The sequence below is a fragment of the Choristoneura fumiferana genome, chromosome Z (genome assembly GCF_025370935.1).
Source record: "Choristoneura fumiferana chromosome Z, NRCan_CFum_1, whole genome shotgun sequence".
Classification (NCBI taxonomy): domain Eukaryota; kingdom Metazoa; phylum Arthropoda; class Insecta; order Lepidoptera; family Tortricidae; genus Choristoneura; species Choristoneura fumiferana.
In genome coordinates this window covers 38,161,970-38,181,957 of record NC_133472.1, presented here as the reverse complement: position 1 = coordinate 38,181,957, position 19,988 = coordinate 38,161,970, and the positions used below count along the sequence as shown (strand labels likewise).

General features: G+C 37.7%; 1 protein-coding gene across 2 annotated transcripts in view; it reads right to left on the bottom strand.

Moving 5' to 3' along the window:
• The window catches only part of LOC141439928 (uncharacterized), a 128,094-nt gene that overhangs the window by 34,878 nt on the left and 73,228 nt on the right, over nucleotides 1-19,988 (bottom strand). For both annotated transcript variants that reach the window (XM_074104394.1, XM_074104403.1), the window contains one exon: nucleotides 18,997-19,059. In XM_074104394.1, coding sequence (XP_073960495.1) covers nucleotides 18,997-19,059 — 63 coding nt within the window. The remainder of the gene's footprint in view (nucleotides 1-18,996; nucleotides 19,060-19,988) is intronic.

Here is a 19,988-nt window from a genome sequence, read left to right as displayed (position 1 = left end):
CGTTAAAAGTTCACTGACAAAATTAACGAAATTAAATATTTACCTTTTTGGCCGGCCCAAAATCCCCCCTGCCGGGTCTATCTTTAAATTGCCTGCATGGGGGCGGGATGGTGGGTGGCTCCTAAAAAGGCACTTGCCTTGCTTTTACTGCCGCACTTTCGATTTTGGCTTTGGAAATACTTTGATTTAGGAAGTAAAATAGTTTTTAACCATCTCTAAAAAACGAGGAAATTAAAAATAATTAACCAAAATACAAGTAGGTATCTTGAAACGAATCCGGAATAATTAATTAAATCAGGCGTTACTTTGCGGAGGTCCATATCAATGATTTCAAGTACTGCCTTTTCGCAACGTAACGTTTGGCAACCTGTTTCATTTCGCAACTTTTCATTTCGCAAACTCTAAAACTATAAATATTTCAGGATTTATTTCAGGGCCATCGTGTTGGAAAATGAAAAGTTGCAAAATAAAACAGGTTGCCAAACGTTATTCGCCGAAACATTAGTAAACCCAATGATTTACAAACAATAATTATTTTGCTCACTCGCGACCACTATTTGTACTACATATTATTTATTCTGTGTCATTACTATATGTTAGACTAAACATCTAACATCTCGTAGCATGGTGGACAGTTATGATTCTCTGAAGATGATCTCTGGTCGAGTTCGAAACGCGTCAGTATAGAGTGGTGTTGCATATTCGACGTTCCATTTTCGAAAAATGAAAAATCCTATAGATATCAATTCTGTGCTCTTTTTTTTTATTCGACTGCATGGAAAACGAGCAAGTGGGTCTCCTGATGATAAGAGGTCACCACCGCCCATGAGCATCTGCTACACCAGGGGTATTGCAGATGCGTTGCCAACCTAGAGACCTCAAAATTTCACCGGCTGTCTTACTCTCCACGCCGAAACACAACAGTGCAAGCACTGCTGCTTCACGGCAGGATTAGCGAGCAAGATGGTGGTAGCAATCCTGGCGGACCTTGCACAATACATCTAGGGATAACGAAAATCTTTGGAGGGACACCATGAATGATTTACATTTGTGTAGGTATCATTCTCCATGAGATAACCTTATTTTTCCGAGGCACACAAACTAATAATCACGGTTCACCAATGTGCCCCGGCACATACTTAGCGGGACAATACTCTTCAATAGATCATTCATTACAGTACAACCAGAATGTTTTCGCACGGGACTCGTCAGTAGGTACTCTTCGTTTTCCTGAACATTCAAATGAGAAAAAACAAAAAAGCACTGATCTTTTGTTTCGAGTTCCGACCGACATTTCGCAAACTATTGTACTTAACTTTTTCACCTATCCTTGGTATGTGTTTAACAGGCAAGTCTAGGTAATTTCAAACGAAGCATTCCAACCGGCATTATATTTGTAAAAATCTACCACTTCCCCTTTCATTCATACAAAAATAGTTTTGGTTTTTTATTGTGTTTGACCTTTCGAGGTTTTTAGGGCTAATCTCGGCCCTTATTTCGTATTCGCGGCATAATTCATGTAGAGCCACGCCCAGCGCGAACACCGGGGGTTGGTCGTATAGTGCAAATGAAGGTAGCTCTCATTATCTGTGACTTATTTGAATTATATGCAAATCGCAGAATCTGGCGCAACTCAAGGATTCTAAATAATTTATTGAAACACTAGCCGCTAACTTTTCGCATGCCATGATTAATTAATTAATTACCCTTGGTCGGTGACATTTGTAGTAACAACAAAATCTTATATTATCATCGAAACGTGTATCTCGCAACGCTTCCTCCAAATGTTTCCTAACAAGCCTCTTTTACTATCTACCGATATATTAGTCGATAATAATTGAGTCGATAATAATGTAAGGTTTTGTTGCTACTAGAAATATCACCTACCAAGGCTAATTAATTATGGCATGCGAAAAGTTACATCGTTTTGTAAGATTAACATGGATACATCTCTTTGTAGTTGACTGTACAAACTATCCTATTTATGTCGTTCCCTGGGACTCAAACTATCTATGTACCGAATTTTATCTAAATCGGTTTAGCGGTTGAGACGTGATGAAGTAATAAACAAACAAACAAACGGACTTATAAACTTTCGCATTTATACTATAAGTGAGATTACTTTACAGTCTAACATCTGGTAGCATGGTGTACAGTTTGGAGATCAGCGTATTGTGGTGGTGGTGATAGGGTTTTGTGATGTGTGTGTGTTCTTACAAAGTAGCTGTCGTGTAGTCGCAAATGAGCAAAGTGATTGTTTATAGTTCATCAAAGATTTTTTTTAATTTATTGTACAAATATCACAAAATATGAAAGTTTGTGGTGTGCGTGCATGTGTTTTTATTCCTTCACTCTGAAACGACTGCGAGGATTTAGATTTAATGTACCATCAGCCAAATAAGTGGTCTATAAATTTTTAGACAAGTTCCTATCAAATGAATATGTCGCTAAAGTAGGACTTTCAAGTTGACAGACACGTCTATTGGCATTATTGTTTTATGACATGCAAACGATCATTATCAACTTTAGGGTGGTAGACGAATTATTTGGCAGATGGTACAATACAATAACGATTTATTGAATACCAACACATAATAAGCAATACGGAAAAAACAAGTACATGGGTCATGGGTGGGCAGGTGTGTGGAAGTATTGTCGACCAAGAAAGTGCTTTACCAATTTTAATGATAGTTCCTACTTCAGAAATAAAACAATAATGGCTGATTGTAATATTGACTTGTGAGTAAAAATAGACATTGACGTTTTAAGCGCTACAAATTACATTAAACCCTAGGGTGGTAAACCAATTTCCTGGTCAACATGGATAGTAAGATAGAATTTTTATCAAGGACAGAGACTTCGACTTACAAAGGGTTGCGTTTGCTTTTACTATGTTAACTTAGTGTTTTATTCTTTACCGCCGCGAACGCGCGTGAGCCTCTCGCGAAACAGCTAAGGCCCTCCTGAATAATTAACGTGCTAAAAACTGAATTAAAAATGTATCTAACGTTGCCGGGAAAGTTCCGTGTTGTGTGTTTCGTGTAAGGACGCTCGTAACAACGTAAGTGTGGTTTGTATTGAAAATTAAATTGGTGTTTCAAAGTTTGGCATTTGTACGGCGCAATGAGATAACACGAAGTTTTTTTTTACATTTCACGCTGTGGGACGGGCGCAGGCTGAAAAGCAGCGCTAAAAGTTTTTTGTGTGTACGAGTATGCTAAGCCTGAGCCCATTGGCATCTGCTTAGATGTATACTTGTTTTTTGTGTAGTGCTTTTTCTAGCAATAATAGTTGGTTGTACGTACAACAAGAGCATAAAACGAGCCGTTTTACCCAAGACGTTCATATAGCCACTTCGATAGACACGTCGAGGGGAAAATGGGCTTAATGCTCGAGTTTTACAATCTGCTTTTCACTTCGATGGCAAGGAAATGAAATAGTAACAGTGGAAACAATTGTTCACTTACTATGTACCTTTTATTTTTCATGGATTGCTCTAATACTACCTATACATTTTTAGTTTCATTGATTTATTTTGATTTATTTTTAGTTTTATATAAATTAAAAATTATTAGAAACTACTTTGTTTGTGGCTGTTGACACCTGATTGCCTTGGTCTTAGACGAAGATGCACTAGACTAGAGCATAAAAAGTCATTTTATGTCACCTAGATCCAGCATAAATATAAAGTTTATGAGCATGAGAAGTGAAAATTATTTTTCATTTCTTATTATAGATAACCTATCAGATAAACGAGCACGCAAGTCATCTGATGTTAAGCAATTTCCGCCACTCGTGGAACACGACTCCATGGAAACTACTGATTGCCGACTTGTACCTATTACTTATATTATAAATTTATGCTGGCTTCAAAACACTTCAAATGACAGGGTGATCAAATTTACCAAGCTTAAAATATTAGTTTTCTTATGAAGATCACAGTTTTAACTAAGGTTTTTCTAGCGTTCTGAATTCACTTTAAAATAACACGCTAAAAACTGCTTGTGTCGAAGAAGTACAGGATGTCTAAAAAATAATCGATCAAGTTCATAAATAAATATGACTACGAAAATTAGGCGGTCAAAATGCTCGAATTGCCCTAAGTTCTAAATTTGAAAAATTAAATCGTTGACCTGGGTTAGTCTTTAACTTAATTTGGGCTTGAATTAAGGCAGTAAAAATTCAAGTTGCCGGAATAGAAGTTGTGTATTCTCGAGCGAAACTAGTCTGAAAGGTTTGAACATAAAAATCAACCACAGCCTACATTGTTCATAAGTCGCTGAACGAAACTGCCTTATGTGTAATACAATATTTTACTTAAGCAACTGCAAAAAGTCGAAATGTTGAAAAGTCGAATTTTCTTTACATCCTATGATCAGATTGGCTGGGGATTGGTTTGATAATTTGAATTACATACAATGCAAGTAAAGCCAGCAGCTCCTATTTTGTTTTGCCTCGTTTTGGAAATTCGTACCTATTTCGGACGTATATTACCAAATTACATAGGCGGCAGGTAGCTATTTTATGGCAGAAACATAAATACAGCTATTTTAATCATAATGAATGTAATTTTACCTTGAGTTATAATTTGCGATTTTGCCGTTACATTTGCTTCCGATAATTTACTAATGTAGGTACTGGTTTATACACGTCAATAACATCAGCAAAATTGACTTCGTCACGTGAAATATTTTATTATTTCTACAAAGTGGAGCTGTCGTTTAGCTCAAATTTGGGCTCTGCAGAAAATCAGAGCTGCAGAGAATCATGCTGAGTGGAGACCCTTTTTCGGTGACAATTGGTGTCATCACCATACAATTTATTGTGATTTTGCTTGTATAGTAATATATTATTGTTTTTTGTGTTTGGTGGTGGTACTGTTGGGACCGTTAATAAATCATTTTTCTTTCTTTCTTTCTTTCTTTTAAAATTGAATTATTTAAACACGCCTCATTAGTCAAAGGTAGAGTCCCATTTCAGTTTGTACCACAGAATATATAATAGTACTAACGTACAGAATGGCCACCGCTCCGCCCCGCACCGGTTCGAGTTACCCCACCCCTCAAGCGCAGATTGCAGGAAAACTGCAGGAAAGCAGTCGGATGCGCAACGCGATGTACGAGTATATCGGCCGCTCGGTACTAAGTTCGGGAGCAAAAATTTTGCAAAATGGTAACGGTACCCTACCTACCTACTTCCTTTTTCTAAAAAAATAATTATTTCTGAAATTATCGCGATTAATATATGAAATAACTACCTACCGAATAATTCGTTTAAGTTTGTAGTCGTATATCTATTGTAATTGAAAATAATAATGCTTAAATACACAGACAGACACATTTTAAGTAGGTTTAAATAAATAAGTAACTTTAACGATTACATTTATTTGCACTATCTAAGCCATACCTACATATAAGTACCTCTAAATGTTATTGGTAGCACTTATTAGGGTTTTGTGATAGTCAGCCCTGTGTATCTTACGCACACATTGACGCGTGTGCAGACATCGTCGCGCCTATGTAGATTCAAGAACGCGTATTTTGTACGGCGTGGCCGCCGTGTGGTTTGGACACAACTTTTGAAAATTTGGTAAATTAAGTTATTTTTACCTGGCTAGCGCCAAAAGGTTGTCTTTCTCTTTCAAAATCTGCATGAACCCTAACTTTTTCTTTCGAATAAAAAAACTTATTAGAAATGTACAGTAAATTGAATTCTATTATTTTTCACGCTATAGTGGAAAATTGTGTTTCGCTATATCCCTACTATATAATATTATAAATGCGAAAGTAACTCTGTCTGTCTGTCTGTCTGTCTGTCTGTCTGTCTGTTACCCTTTCACGTCGAAACCACTGAACCGATTTTGATGAAATTTGGTATATAGGTAGTTTGAACCCCAAGGATCAACATAGAATACCTTTTATTCCGGTAGAGGGCGCCACCGCGCGATAACCTAGATCCGCGCAGACGTAGTCGCGGGCATAAGCTAGTAGGCTATAAAATTGATTCGCGTCTCGTGTCTTAACACTGTAGACTATACGCTTTATTATGTTGACCTACACACGAATCAAGTCACTTTCTAAATAGAGTTTTATATTTTACTTTATCAACTATTTAGTACTTTAATTAAATTTGAAACATGTTTTTATTCGCTTCTACCAAGATCCACGAATGGAAGCACGAAAAAACACCGAAAATATCATTGGGGAAGTCAGTTTTAATGGGAAAAGCTCGTGACCATGACTAATATACAAACCTCTTATGATTATGACCGGAGTTGGTAACTTACGCTTGCCTCTCTGACAAAAATTTGACTAGCAATGTACTTAGTCACTTTTGATATAAATATGTGCGTGCGTTTCTGTTTCTGATTGCGTTTGTTACTTTTCATCACACTTGCTCGTAAACAGTGTCGTAACATGCAGGCTACCTTGGTTGCAACCCCCCAAATAAAACCCTCGACCTTAATGTGCTTGTCATGAAACCCGTGGTCGGTAAATGAGTCATTGCGCGTACAAATTTTGCTGTCATGAAGCCCAAGGTCGGTAAATGAGTCCGTGCCCGTACTGATGCTGCTGCGCGCGCTGCTGCAGGAGGGAGAGGGGGAGGGCGGCGCTGCCAAGAGCGCAGCCTAAGGTATCGCCAATATTTGGAATAATTATATTGTTTTTCTGTTAGAAATATAAAAATTTACTCGCAAATGTGATGAAAAACATTGTATGTCGCACGGGCGGTACTAGAATTACTAACATCGACTCATTAAAGCCCTCAGTCTTCGACTTCGGGCTTCTAATAGACTCTCGTTCGTAATTCCTTATTTACCGCCCTTAAGACACAATGTACTATTTCTGATTGCTAAATCTTTGCATACTGACCTGATCTGATCATTTTGCTTTATTGTTATTTATTTATTACTTATACAAAAATATAGGCGCTGTACTTCAATGGCACAGAAAGGGAACCAAAAACCCGGTAATTTAGCCCACGTCTTAACACGTAGGTAGCAATAATTTTACGGTTGAAAATGAACCTCTACTAAAATTATGTTAATTGTTGTCTCGGGACCAAAAGGATTCGTAGGTAAGAGTACACAAATTATAATTAAGTTTGACTTGACAATGGGAATGAAGGAATTCCTGGCTGCTCCGGTAATATATGTAATGTAATAGACCTTTATGCTGTGCGCCCGAGTGTTCCCTTTGTTTATATTTACATACTAGCCTTAACCCGCGGCTTCGCCTGCATTTGAAATTGAAATGCCGTCTTAACTCAAATGTTGTATAATATGTTGTTGAAATATACAACGATAACCGTTTTCTTACACGATTCGTGTCACCATGGCAATGCTAAATAAAGAGTTTGGCTTTAAAAAAGATTACGGTAACAATTTGAAAGGACAACGTTCGCTAGCACAACGCCATCAATTGCCTAATGGCCTATTGCGTAAAGCTTCTGGCACTCGTGATCGCAATCAAATGACAGTTTTTGTATGCGAAATCTGTCATTTGATTGCGACCGCGAGCGTCAGACAGAAACGTTAGGCAATACGGCCTCAGGTCGTCAACTTGAGAGCCGGGGTACGGTATACACGTTCTTGTTATTGTTATTGTCTGTTATTGTTTAAATTTAAAATATTATCCCACGGGAAAGCATTACCGGAATGTCAAGTAAGTATCTTATGTCTCAATGCAGATCTTTGTCTATCTGTACGCCAAGTTTCACGTAAATCCGCTCGGCTGTTATTAAATTGCGTACTTGAGTAACAAACATCCAAACATCTTCACAAAATTTCACATTTTTAATACCACATAGTAGGATACTTAGGTCTGGCAGTAGAGTTGTAATTCCAGGGTTTCCTAATTTAACAAAAATTACGCCGCGGTATTTATGTACACATTAAACAGCGTCTATCGTCCATAGTGCAGTCTCGCATCCTTAATTTTTTCGGACACATATGTCGTAAAGGAGACGCAGCTATGGAGCGACTTCTGATCCAGGGGAAAGTCGAAGGCACTAGGCCACGAGGTAGATCGCCTATGAGATGGACAGACCAGGTCAAAGCAGCAATAGAAGGACCACTACACGCAAGCATAAGGAAGGCGGCTGTCAGGGAGGAATGGAGGCGTATTGTTAAGCTTGCTACCAGCACCTAGAAAATGATGACAACAACCACTCTGTCAAGAGTGAAACGACGAAGAAGAAGATTTATGTACATACCTACTTACACCCGAGCAAATTTTAATATTTCTAGACCTACCGGTTGAGATTTTGAGATTTTACATGCGTATACACCCGATCCCGTGGGAATCGTGAGATAATAAAAAGTAATGAAAAAAAAACAGCCTAAAGATATCTTTAAATTAATTAGGTACTTATAACCTAAAATAGGAATAAGTAGTAGTTTACAACTCTGTTAAGTAACTTAAACCTCAAACCTTAAAAAAAAAGGTATTTTCAACGCTTAGTTATCTTGGGAGCGCACTTTCGCTTCATTCCTATTATATTCTAAACTAGACTAGACCAATTTTAAAATCCAATTAACTTTTGGCTTCACTGAAAATCCCCAATTTATTTTTATGACTAATGAAAGGTACTTTCGGCGGCAAATTAAATTACTCATCGGCAAAATCTGCTTCTAGATTACATCGTAAAAATGACGTTACTGCGAAGGCAGCGCATTTTCATTAATTCTTTACTTAATCCATACTAATATTATAAATGCGAAAGTGTGTTTGTGTGTATGTTTGTCCGTCTTTCACGCCGTAACGGAGCGACGGATCAACGTGATTTTTGGCATAGAGATAGTTAATGGGCCCGAGAGTGACATAGGTTACTTTTTATCCCGGAAAAATGCACAGTTCCCAAGGGAACAGCGCGCGATAACCGAATACCACGCGGGCGGAGCCGCGGGCAAAAGCTAGTACGATATAAATAGATCAAACGTCAACGTGTAAGTGAAATACTTAGTAAAGAGTTATTTTATTTGAGATGTCATAGCGTATTATAGTAAGTAAAATCTTTAATTTTTTATATTTAACACGGGCTTTTTTGCCGACCGTTCTATTTGTTGACTCTACCAGATGGCCTAGTCGTTAGAGAACCTGACTACGAAGGTTGAGGTCCCGGGTTCGATTCCCGTGTCGGGGCAGATATTTGTATGAAAAATACGAATGTTTGTTCTTGGGTCTTGGGTGCTTAATATGTATTTAAGTATGTATCTATCTATATAATTATATTTATCCGTTGCTTAGTACCCATAGCAAAAGCTTTGCTAAGCTTACTTTGAGACAGGGCCAATTATTGTGAATTGTCCCGTGATATTTATTTATTTTATTTATTTACCTGCATTGTTTTCCTGTCTACATTTTAATTGTAATTCAATTTGATCACTAGAAGTGGCTGTAATTCGGCTTGTGATGTGAGATTTAAAGACAACTAACAAAAACACTTTTTACCCGACTGCCCGAAGGAGAGCTATGCTTTTCGAGCATATGCATATTGTATTAAGTGCAAACGTAGCCCAAATGTCTGGAACACTGGACAGTTTTCAACATACTATAGGTATCATTATATTCGACAAAACTAGGTAGGCTTAAGTAACTTTAATATTTAAAAATGGCGTCCGTAAAAAATAGGGGTTTTTTTACTTGTTGCAATATCATGGGTGTTTTGGGTATCTAATGAAAGCTATTACTTACCCGATTCCAAATATATAAATTATATTTATAACACTTTTAAGCTACCATTTTCACAGGGCAATTAAAAATAAAACTTCAAATGAAAACGAAACAGAAAAACAGCCAACCCCTTAATTTTTAATTGTATATATAAAATTAATAATAAAAATATAGCCCGGTGACGGACAGACGGACGTTTTCATTAATAGGGTCCTTCTGGTACGGATTCCAAAAACTGTATCCCACGCCATTGTGGTTATTGGTTGACATGTTTTTGGCCTGACTATGCACGCATTTATATCTCCTGTATTTACGTACTTACCGTTCCGTCCATTATACAGCGTGTTTTTTTGATAATACCTACCTTTAAGGGCAGTTAGTGATGGCCCTAATAATCACATTTTATTATGTTTTAGTAAAAAATTTAGACTTATTATTTTCCTTACAAAATTAATTAGCACGCAATATATTATTATTATTATTCCCCTCAATGGTGGCCTTAAGGCTTGGGCCAATATCAGTTAAATTAAAGATAAATATATTCTTCTTCCTTACGTTGTACGGTGATTGTAGTTTTTGCAACTTCATCTTCGTGATCACTGTTCACTGTTACGGTTAATCGCCGCATAAAACACTATCAAAATTATACTTCAACTAGCCAAAGAAGCAGAAATACCAAAATTAGATATCGTCTACATCCGCCATGTTCGAATGCTACAAATCGAATCCACTTCGTTTTTATTCAAAACGTCGCACTTGTTGACGTGACAGCTGTCACAGAACGCTTCTCTCTCGTATCAAATTATTGTGCGCATTACAATGCTGCTCGAAAATATTTCAAAAATTAATTACGCTCTGGTAGTTAATTCTGAATTAACAATTTGTTTTGATATCGGTTCTCAGCACTTAAATCTTCGTCTGGTTACAGTTTGAGGTAGTATCAAAATTACACGCTGTATACTGGATCCGACGTAAACTTCGTAATGATTAATCGGCGCTGACTGTACCACAGAAACAAACTCTGCTACGTTAATAAACTTTAAAAACTTAAATTCCGTTTAATTAAAGACAAAAGCTTTTTGTGTTACAAAGTTGTAAAACTTTTTAAACTGGCTGGTGTTTGAGAAAATTACTTAAATTGTTCCTTTTATGCTCGCCGGTATTTTAAACATTCGACTAACTGTTGATTAACAGTTTGTGTTGTTGCTAGTTTTTTTGGTGAACTTTTAGATGTGTCTATAGAACTGATAGATCGGCAGAGTTGAGTATTTATCGATCTATTAATGAACAACCGGGAAGATAAGTAAATTATCCATTCGCTATTTTGAATTTACGGTTAATTGTCTTATCTAGATAAATTTGTTGGGCTTTTAAATACCAAAATGTTAGTAGTACTATAGTTATAATTATGTATGTATGTAATTAAAACCAGATATCGGGCACAATCAAAATCAAATGTTTGTTTTGCAAAAGGCCGCAAATAGCATTATACCTACGTGTATTTTTTATATAGTTACTACCAGCGCTTTCAGAAAGACCATCAGTGCCAAGAAGAATGCACCGCAAGAAACTTGGCAGAATTAAAATGAAAAGAGTATCTTTTTTTGTTGTGGTAGTCAATTTATTCCACACATTAACCAACGTTCACACAGCAATAAAGACGTGACTACTACACTTTGAATCTAAAATGGATAACCTGCTGAAATATTATGAAAAAAAAAATGTAATACAGCCTGTATGCCTATACAATGATGATGATAATTTATTCAAAAAGTTCGTTTTTAGGAAATAACTTAATAAATACATAATTTCCTTATAGATAAAAGTAAGCAACTCATGAGCCCGAACTAGGAGATCCTGTGTTTCGGGCTGGAAGAGCTAAACTGGAGGCTTTAAATAAATTAACAATCACCAATGAAAAATAAAAGTTAAATAATCCATTTAGTTAACTGCAATACAGGTACTAGTTATGCCATCATTTAAATAATAATACCTGCACCAGTGTTGACGAAGGATTAATTAATTTATGAACTTAATATTCTTGGTAAAAAACCTAACATTTAAAACTAAAAAAAAACGCTGTATAATTTACCAATTTACCTTATAAGTTTTAGAGCCTGGCCAGTAAAAAAGATTCGTCAGTCATCAGAAGTACGTCATGTTAAACCCGTCAAAAGGTGATTAATTTGACGTTACCCGCGACCGCTATGAATGAACCTTTGCCACAGCTTTTATGCTGTTAGCTAATTACGTTCATTATATTTGAGAAAAGCTTTTTATATATAGGTAACTAGTGAAAAGGGACAAAATTGAGGTTCAAATGTCAATAATATTTTCTCATGTGTGGTAAGTTGATTTTTATAGATAAAAAATGTCCGGTGGTATGAATTTTAGTTTGATAATGATTATTTGTCGTTTAGTTTCATAGTTTAAACAATAAACACTAAAATAAGGGCAAATCCCAGCTCACCCCGTAGTGGGATCAGAAGGGATAGGAACAAATAATAAAAATTACGATAACAAATTACTAGAAATAAGAAGATATTCACACACACAAACATCACGCCTGTATTCCCAAATGGGATAGGCAGACACACGAAACGTTACCACTTCGGAGCCATTAAAAAAGGGAGATGTAATATGTCTAAAAATATAACTAAACTACTTTTAGACCAAGCTAAGCCAGAAATTTCAAGCAGCAAGTCTGAAACACAAAATATTAGTTCTATCCCTACTCCCCCGCAATCCCTTCTCACCCCGTTTGTAGCACATCTAGCAGTTTAATTATAATTCCGCAAATTCACAATAATCCCGTGAGAATTCCCAAAAATGACGTCTGGTCTTTATTGACGTTGCATTAAAAATAAACCTGACAAATTTCATGATTCCACATCCAGCGGATGAGAGTGAATGAGCCAGTCGCAAGCAGGACTTTTTTATGGTATGGGGGGAAAACGAGCAAACGAGTCGCCTGATGGTAAGCGATTATCGTCGCCCATGGACACCTGCAACACCAGAAGAGTCACAAATGCGTTGCCGGCCTTAAGGTAGGAGTACGCTCTTTTCTTGAAAGCTTGAAGGTCATATCGGTCCAGGAATACTGCAGTCTGTCAACCATCTAAATGGTGAGGATGGAAGTGTAGTCGATAGGACGGTGGAGGAAGGATGCGGCCGGGATCAACCCGAACAACTCCTCGGAGCACTCCCCTTTATGCGATAGAGGATGTAACGTCAAACGGACGTCACAATACCAACGCCTTTTATTTGGTGATATTCTACTTATATCATTATTACACCCGGGCAAAATCGGCGCGGGCGCTAGTGTAGTGTAAATAAAGTCACGCTGTCACGTCATAATGCATACGAATCGCCAAAATCATAAACTTGGCCAACTTGAGCGTGGTCATTAACGATGTATGTAACATAATGAGGGGATTTGTGCGTCTTCAGAACTGAGGGGTTTTCATCATCATCATCATTTATTATGTATTTTCAGGTCTATTGTCAAGAAGACATTAATATCAAAGGCGTATTATAAAGTTAATGATTATATCATGGACAGGGATATTTGGAAATAATTCCGATCCGCATTAGCGATCCCTTTAAATAGCGAACCTACTGTGTTAAAAATAAAGTTGTGTTAAATAATTGTGATGTACTCGTATAGATATCATTTAATAATATTGTAAATCTGTTTAAAAAAAAATATACCTCGTTGAGTTTCTTGCCGGATTCTTTCTCAACAGAGGTTTTTCCGAACCGGTGGTGATTTTTTGACATTCATAAGTGCTTGTTATAGCCTAAATTGAATAAAGATATTTTGACTTTGACTTTGACTTCACTCAACAGGGGTTACAAAGGAGTGTTGACTTATTTAGATGTTTGACTCGTGTAGGTACTTTCGGAGATAAGGAAAATATGGGTTAAAAACCAAGGGCGAGAGGCAGGTTTCCATTGGCCAAACTGACCAGCCGACACATCGTACTTACGACAATACAAACGGACACATGTGAAGCAATGTAATGATGTGTGTGAAATTCACAATCGGCAATTAGTCCTTGTGAAAAAATATGATCGAAGCTACCTCAATTTAAGTGGAGGCCTGTGCTCAATGAATTTACGCGAGCGTATGTATAATACCTACACGATTCACAACTCAAAAAATTATACTCGTCTTAATAATTCGTGTACATAAAACAACAGCAACGCAAATCGGTGTTTCGCAAATCTTGCTCCCGCCACTCCAGTCCTGCCCGACATCCGATCTAAGCTAGGGTCACCCCGGAATTGGGTGATTCGCAACAATGGTCCCTTTTCATATATTGTCGCGTAAAATGCGCGCTTTTATCACTTTTATTCTCGTTGACAGCTGTCTTATTACGAGACGCCACAACATGGCTTGGAGGGAACGTAATCAATTGTTTTTCCCACGCTCGTGAGATACTGTTTGGCAATACTGAGTCAATCCACTGTCAATTGGCAATACAATGTCAACTGTAAAAAGCCTTTTCTAAGGATTAATAATGTCTTGCAGAATTAATCAGGGTTAACACACTATTGCTTAACAGCATCGAACTGCGGTACGAATAATCCCGTGATTAGACTGAAAAAATGAATGAAATAAATGAAAACCGGCCAAGAGCGTGTCGGACACGCCCGAAATATGGTAACGTAGCCATTACGAAAAAAATAAGTAATATTTTTCTAAGGATTTTATATTTTGTACGGAATATTCCAAGTTTAGGTATATTTTATACCTTAGGCTGGTATTTATTCTTAAACTACTAATAATTCTCAAGAAAACTTAACCGCTATAGTTTTCCTTGTAAGTTTGATATACTTACTACCATCCTGAATTTCTTAAAAAATTTCCATCCACCGGTTTAGATTTAAGAGGGGGGGGGGGCTATTTTAATGAAAATTTGCACTTTGATGATGATGATGATGATGATGTGATCCTTGCACTTTAAAGTTGAATATTTTGCAAACAAATCACTGAATCGAAAAATTGTCTTAGCAACCCCCTCATGGTTTTAAAAGCCTTTTAGCCTATCCAACGATACCCCACACTACAAGATTGGATGAGAAATAAAAATCACCCCCACTTTAAGTCTATGGGAGGTACTCTAAAAAAAAATTTATTATACCATTTTGTCGGCATAGTTTACATATATATTCGTGCAAAATTACAGCTTTCTAGCATTGATAGTCCCTGAGCAAATCCGCGGACGGCAGACAGACAGACAGACATGGCGAAACTATAAGGGTTCCGTTTTTGCCATTTTGGCTACGGAACCCTAAAAACATTAAGTATAACGGGTTTCTAAAATGTTGATGTTTACAAACCATATTGTCCGAGCCACAGGCTGCTAGATTTGTGTAGGGATTTTTGGATAACTGGGTAAGTAGACTGGTTTGTGGTATGGAGAATCCGTAACGTGTGCAGAGCTGGCAGTCTTCAGCAGGGGTCCCGGTGGTATTACAGAACATGTCGTATCTCTTGTCTATCGAATTTTTGCCCGTTTTCAGCCGGTGGTTGTTATATTCTTTTAGGCCTCTTGTACACACACGGTTTATCGCCGTGAAAATCTACGGTTAATTCGCCGCGTGTAGGCACGGTCGTCAGTGTTGTATGGATCACTATGAAAGCTTGTAGACGTGCACGGCGCACACGACCGCGGCGCCCTGCCGTGGCGCCACCGTGCACGTCTACAAGCTTTCATAGTGATCCATACAACACTGACGACCGTGCCTACACGCGGCGAATTAACCGTAGATTTTCACGGCGATAAACCGTGTGTGTACAAGATGCCTTATAGTAGGCATTTAAAAGTAATACCACTTAACCGCGTTAGTTTTCTTTTTAGGTATTAAATTTGAATATTCATAAATCTAGCTAATTATATTCAGCTAATAAATCCGCAAAGATTAGTAGTACACTCTTGAAGCGCACGCCACAATATCAATATTTCATAAGGTTTCAAAGTGATTTACTTTTATCCCCTTCTTACGTTTTATTTATAGGTAAGCGCGAGTGAAATGCATAATTGAATTGTGGTCTTTATTTTACCCTAAGAGCCCGGATGGAATATATTTAGCCACAAGAACCCATCAGGGATACGAGGCGCGTATCTCTTCTTAATGTTGAGATATTCGGGAGACACATTTGCTTGCCTGGAGAGGTCAATATATAGTGGTTGTTGCACAGTACTACGTCGAAGCCACGTGCGGTTTACGTAAGCGTCACGTAGCAATTAATTACTTCTAATATATGAATAGATCCTACTAAGTAGGCTGTATAGCTTGCAGGACCAACCGACCCTTGTCGAACCATTCTCTATTCTAATTAAAGGGAGGAGTATTATGTGTTCGGTTAATAATTTTCTCGTTAATGCTCTCTTAGTAAGGCGCTAAGAGTTATTCCGGGACTTGTTTATGTATGACAATAATAAAAGACGCCCCTCAAAGCTATTTATTAATGTCCCGCTCCGAGGAGGACGGCGGAGAGAGATGGCTGTACTATTTTGGTGGGGGCGAATGTAGATTGTTCTGGTGGAAAACATGTAATTATAACTTTGTTCAATGTTTTTTGTCCGCCAGACACTTTGGGCTTGGCGGCTTACACTGACGAGCAAAAGTAAAGGGCCACTTTCTGCAAAGCGAACTTTTTAACCCCACCGAGAGGAAGTACCTAATTTAATGAATCAGGTGTTACTTTGCGGAGGCCCATATCAATGAACTGAAACAACTACTTTGCTCACCCGCGATAGTTACGTTTATGCAAGAAATGTGAGTTTATGCAGTTCCTCCACCTCCACACTGTAAGAACAGACACAAATTACACAAACCCAACCACACTACTCTGACAGATGCTACCAGTTAAATATTAGTCTAACATCTGGTAGCATGGTGACCGGTTGTGTTGCTCTGACGATGAGCTCTGGTTGAGTTCGAAACGTGTCAGTGTTATATGTGATGCTATTACTGAACCACCACCTTTGTCCCCATCTGCACTTTTCATCAGGTGAGGTAAGGGTCAATCATGGGTCAATTTTATAAACAAAAAACTTTTTAACAAAAAAATTGAACCGCCGAAAAAACAGAAAAGCAAAAAATAATAAACCTTTTTCTCCAATTTAACTTTAATCTAGGTACTAGTTTGAAGTCGGTGCCTCATCACGAGCCATCAGGAGTGATAGAAGCCCATTAGGCAGACGACTATAGGTCCACTCCTGATGGCTAGTACTAAGGCACCGACTTCATACTAGTGCCTAGATTAAAGTTAAATAGGAGAAAAAGGTTTATTATTATTTGCTTTTCTGTTTTATCGGCGGTTCAATTTTTTTGTTCAAAAGTTTTATTTTATACTTTTTTCTCACCCTTGGGGTATTTTTTTTCCAAATATATATAATACCAACTTCAAGTTATACCCTATCTAATAAAAAAGAATTATGAAAATCGGTCTACTCTGTAAAAAGTTATGCCTGGTCATACATTACAATCAGTGATTGAACAATCAATCATCCCCTGTTTTCCTGCTCTTAGGGTAGGAATATTTTTCCCAAATTTAAATGGGACCACCCGTCGGGGTATACCCTTTCCATTAAAAAAATAATTACCAAAATCGAACTACTCTGTGAAAAGTTATGCGTGGTCATACATAAAATATATATACGCGTCGACTTGAGAACCTCCTCCGTTTTTTTCGTCGGTTAAAAAATGGTAACTATTCTCATAGGTACAAAACAGGGCTACACTACGGTAGCCTCATTTTCTCAGTTGTTTAATTTTCCTTAAAGAGAGTTCCAGAAGACAGCGCTTTCCTCTTATTTGTGTGACGAAAGTGGTTTGTCCACTGGACCATGCAGTTGCCTTCTTATTCCTCCTTATTCTCTGTAGCTACGTATATAAAGTAATTAATTAAGAAAACACACTGATGAGCAAAAATAACGGATCACTTCCCGTACAAAGTTTCATGAAATGCTACCCGTTATTTGTGCTCGTCAGTGTATAGCTTGCATTAGCCTTTGTTTTGAAAGTTCATTAATATCAACCGTCGTAATTCAAGAGGCAGTAATAAATGCAAATGATTGTGCGTTTTGTTTGATACTTTTTGCGTTAAAGCTTAACGGCTGAATGGATTCGTATAGAATTTGCTATGTACCATCAGCTATATATGTGGTCTATCTATTTTTGAACAAGTTCCTATCTAATAAATATGTCGCTAAAGTCGAACTTTCAAGTTGACAGACACGTATGTTGGCATTATTGTTTAATGACATGAAAACGATTATCAACTTTAGGGTGTTAGACCACATATTTGGCTGATGGTACCTATATTATAGGTAGATTAAAACAGACAAATTAATTAAGAACACTTGTCCTCGGTCCTCGTTAGCGCGTTGGGTTCGGCGTCGTGTCGTCCATGTTTCTTGCAGTTATTAGCTGTAATGCCTCAATTTTTTATCATCTTTTTCTTTTTTTATTTCTTTTACCATCCGATTTATTAATGTACCATCAGCCAAATATGTGGTCTACCTTAAAGTTGATGATCGTTTGCATGTCATAAAACAATAATGCCAATAGACGTGTCTGTCAACTTGAAAGTTCGACTTCAGCGACATATTCATTTGATAGGAACTTGTTTAAAAATTGATAGACCACTTATTTGGCTGATGGTACCTACCTACCTATTCGAATTTACCCAAAGTAAAAAAAAGATTAGCAGCAAGTGTAAAGGGTAGGGCTGAAAATCAGCGCTATGTGCAATGCGCGCTATTGTGTGCATCCACAGCATACCCTGAGACCAATCCATTTATCACACTTAGTTATAAGTTTAATGTGGAAAATATCTTGCTTTCATTAATAATGTATCTTTTACTCTAAGTGTGTTAATGAATTCTATTTCGGATCAAATAGCATAGTCTACAATCAGGTACTTTTTATCCCGAGATGTATGTATCCCCATGACGGGACGTACGCATGTTAACTTCCAAAACTTCACTCGCTAAGTCTGGAATCATCAAATTTGCTGCGGATGATCATCGTGCAAGGTTGATGAAGATCACAATGTAATCTTCGGGAATTCCCTTGTGAATTAAGTAATCTTTCGGAATTCCTAACGGTTCGCGCGAGCAAAGCTGGCCGGTAAAGGCTATATGGTATCATTATAAAGGCGGACACTACTTATACGGTGTATCTACTACCTACGCCACATCATACACATTGTATCATAACTATTATATTTTGATTAAATATAGGTGTAGGTATCTATTTACATACGAACGCAAGCAAAAGCAAAAGCAAAAGCCGTTCAACTCACGTTCAGCATTATTAGAAAGAAGTCCAATGTGAACAGGAACGATGTCACAGGGTTGAAGTTGATCTGTAACAAAGTAGCAATTTAAAGAGCGATTTCAAACACTAAAACGGTGGCCTTTTACGATCGTTACACCACAGCCTAAATTAGTACATATTGTCATTTACAAATAACCCAACCATAAAATTTTCATTTGTAATACAAGCTTTTTTGCTGACTGTACTTTTTGTTCACTGTAATTGCATTGTCACCCAAACTACATTTCCATACCAAATTTCAAGTCGATGTTATTAACCGTTGAATAGTTCCGTCCTGCGGAGTCGATCCTGGCTGGAGTACCAGGATGTCACTACTAGATTATTGTATTGTCACCTTCATACGTAACTGAGTTTCAATGTATGTTAAGGCTTCTATGCTTCTAATCAAAAAGATTAAGAAGAAAAAAAAACGACTACCATAAAGTGAGAATGAAAACGAATGTGAGCCGGTCGATTAGTCGACCCTTTGCGCTTTGGTACATGCATATGTAATTATTTACAACGGAGATATTGTCGTTAAATGTATCGGGGTACAAACAATTATGTTGATAAATTACTAAAATAAACAGTTCAATTTTATTAAAGGTCACAGCTCATTAAAACCACCGCGCACCCGACCAGTCACGCCTCGCCTCGAGCGATTAGTATTCTTCACATGGATTTGTATGGGTATGCGCTCACTACATCAACTTCGTAGCGCCACCGGATCGCCTCACTCGCGAGATTGCCACGCGCGGACAGCGAGTGGACCACTCGGTAACAACCCGCTGCTCGCCGCTATAGTGACTACTATGAAATTCGTGGACCACGCGAGGTCCACTCGTTGTCAACGCGGCGTCCACCCGTGGACCACCTGTCAACAACGAGTGGACGCCAAAAGTCGAGGCGGTGCTAGTTGGGTGTCAGGTGGCTATTATGAGCTGTGAGCTTAAGCTAGGAACGGTCCGACTAGTTTAG